We start from the raw sequence: 1,223 nt of genomic DNA, 5'->3' as shown, positions 1-1,223 counted from the left end.
ACTGCTGTTGGGGTCTTCGAGATCAGGTACATATGGTTCAAGGAACTGTAGAAACAGAACAATTTGGACAGGTCCAGTTGGTGCTTTTGTAGTTGGGATAGTGGTTGGAGTTGCTGCAACTGTTGTTGTAGTTGCAGTTGTTTCTGGTGGAGTGGCTGTTGTTGGAGCAGTGTCACTGATGCTGATGGAGGCCCTTTCGATGTCAAAGCCGCTCACATTTGAGGCTTGACCGATCAAAACATTCCTAATCTCAGTGTAATTTGGGACAGAAAAGTTTACAAACTGAAGTTCCATGGTGTTGATGACTGATCCCTTGCTGCAAATGCAGAAACACAAGTTATTGTTTTGAATATGAGCTTTTTAGGTCAGTGCCCTACATGATATGTCAAAATATGGAAATTACCTGAAGCTCACCACATCCAAGGAGACAAAGGAAGAGGGGAAAGCCATACTGTAAACAGGTTCAATCTACACACACAAAAGAGATTTTCTTAAAACTATTTTTTCTGTTGTATTTTTTTAAATATTTGAAATACGTATGAACATTATAGACATCTTCTTGTGTGTGGAAATTTCATCCCTTTGAATGAAGAATAACAAAACAGAAATTATATTGAACTGAAGCGCTCTGTAGGTATTGAAACAGACTGATGTGTTAGGATTACAGTCATGGTAGAGGTGCTTATGTAGTTAAACAAAAAAAAATTAACATGAAAATATTGTTGGAAAAGGGCATTAACCTAATACTGAGAGGAAATTAATTTCACAAAGGATTTTGGGAAAAACAGTTACTGACCTGTGTCTTTATCATTAAAGATCGACTTATAAAGGCTGCAGATGATGAATTCAACAAGTCTGTTTCAAAATTGCTCTGAAGTGATCTGAATGTGACATATCTCATTACTGTATCCCTGCCAGTTGTTGGAGGGATTGTTGTGTTTTGAACTGCTGTTGTGGTTGATGAAGGAGCGGTCATGGTGAATGGAAGGGCAGTGGTGGAGGGCGGGGCTTTGGTGGTTGATGGGGAAGGGGCCGTCACTGTTGGAGGTGCAGTCGTGGTTGTTGTTGCAGCTGTTATGGCTGTCAGAGATGCTGTTGTGGTTGTTGGAGCTGTGGTTGTTGGTGTTGCTGTTCTGGTTGTTGGAGCTGCAGTAATGGTTGTTGGTGCGGTGGTTATTGATGTTGGAGCTGTAGTTGTGGTTGTTGGAGCAGGTGCTGTGGGT

General features: G+C 41.2%; 1 protein-coding gene across 1 annotated transcript in view; it reads right to left on the bottom strand.

Moving 5' to 3' along the window:
* LOC102300759 (transcription initiation factor TFIID subunit 12) overlaps window positions 1–1,223 on the bottom strand; it is a gene marked incomplete in the record, with an annotated part of 4,263 nt that overhangs the window by 1,851 nt on the left and 1,189 nt on the right. Inside the window, 3 exon segments of the mRNA XM_014339202.2 lie at window positions 1–316; window positions 404–468; window positions 797–1,181. Coding sequence (XP_014194688.1) covers window positions 1–316; window positions 404–468; window positions 797–976 — 561 coding nt within the window.

This window comes from Haplochromis burtoni, unplaced genomic scaffold (assembly GCF_018398535.1).
Source record: "Haplochromis burtoni strain Fernald_Lab_line unplaced genomic scaffold, NCSU_Asbu1 Contig_260, whole genome shotgun sequence".
In the NCBI taxonomy this organism is placed as follows: Eukaryota; Metazoa; Chordata; class Actinopteri; order Cichliformes; family Cichlidae; genus Haplochromis; species Haplochromis burtoni.
Note: the sequence above shows the minus strand (reverse complement) of the source record. Positions and strands in the feature narration are given on the sequence as shown.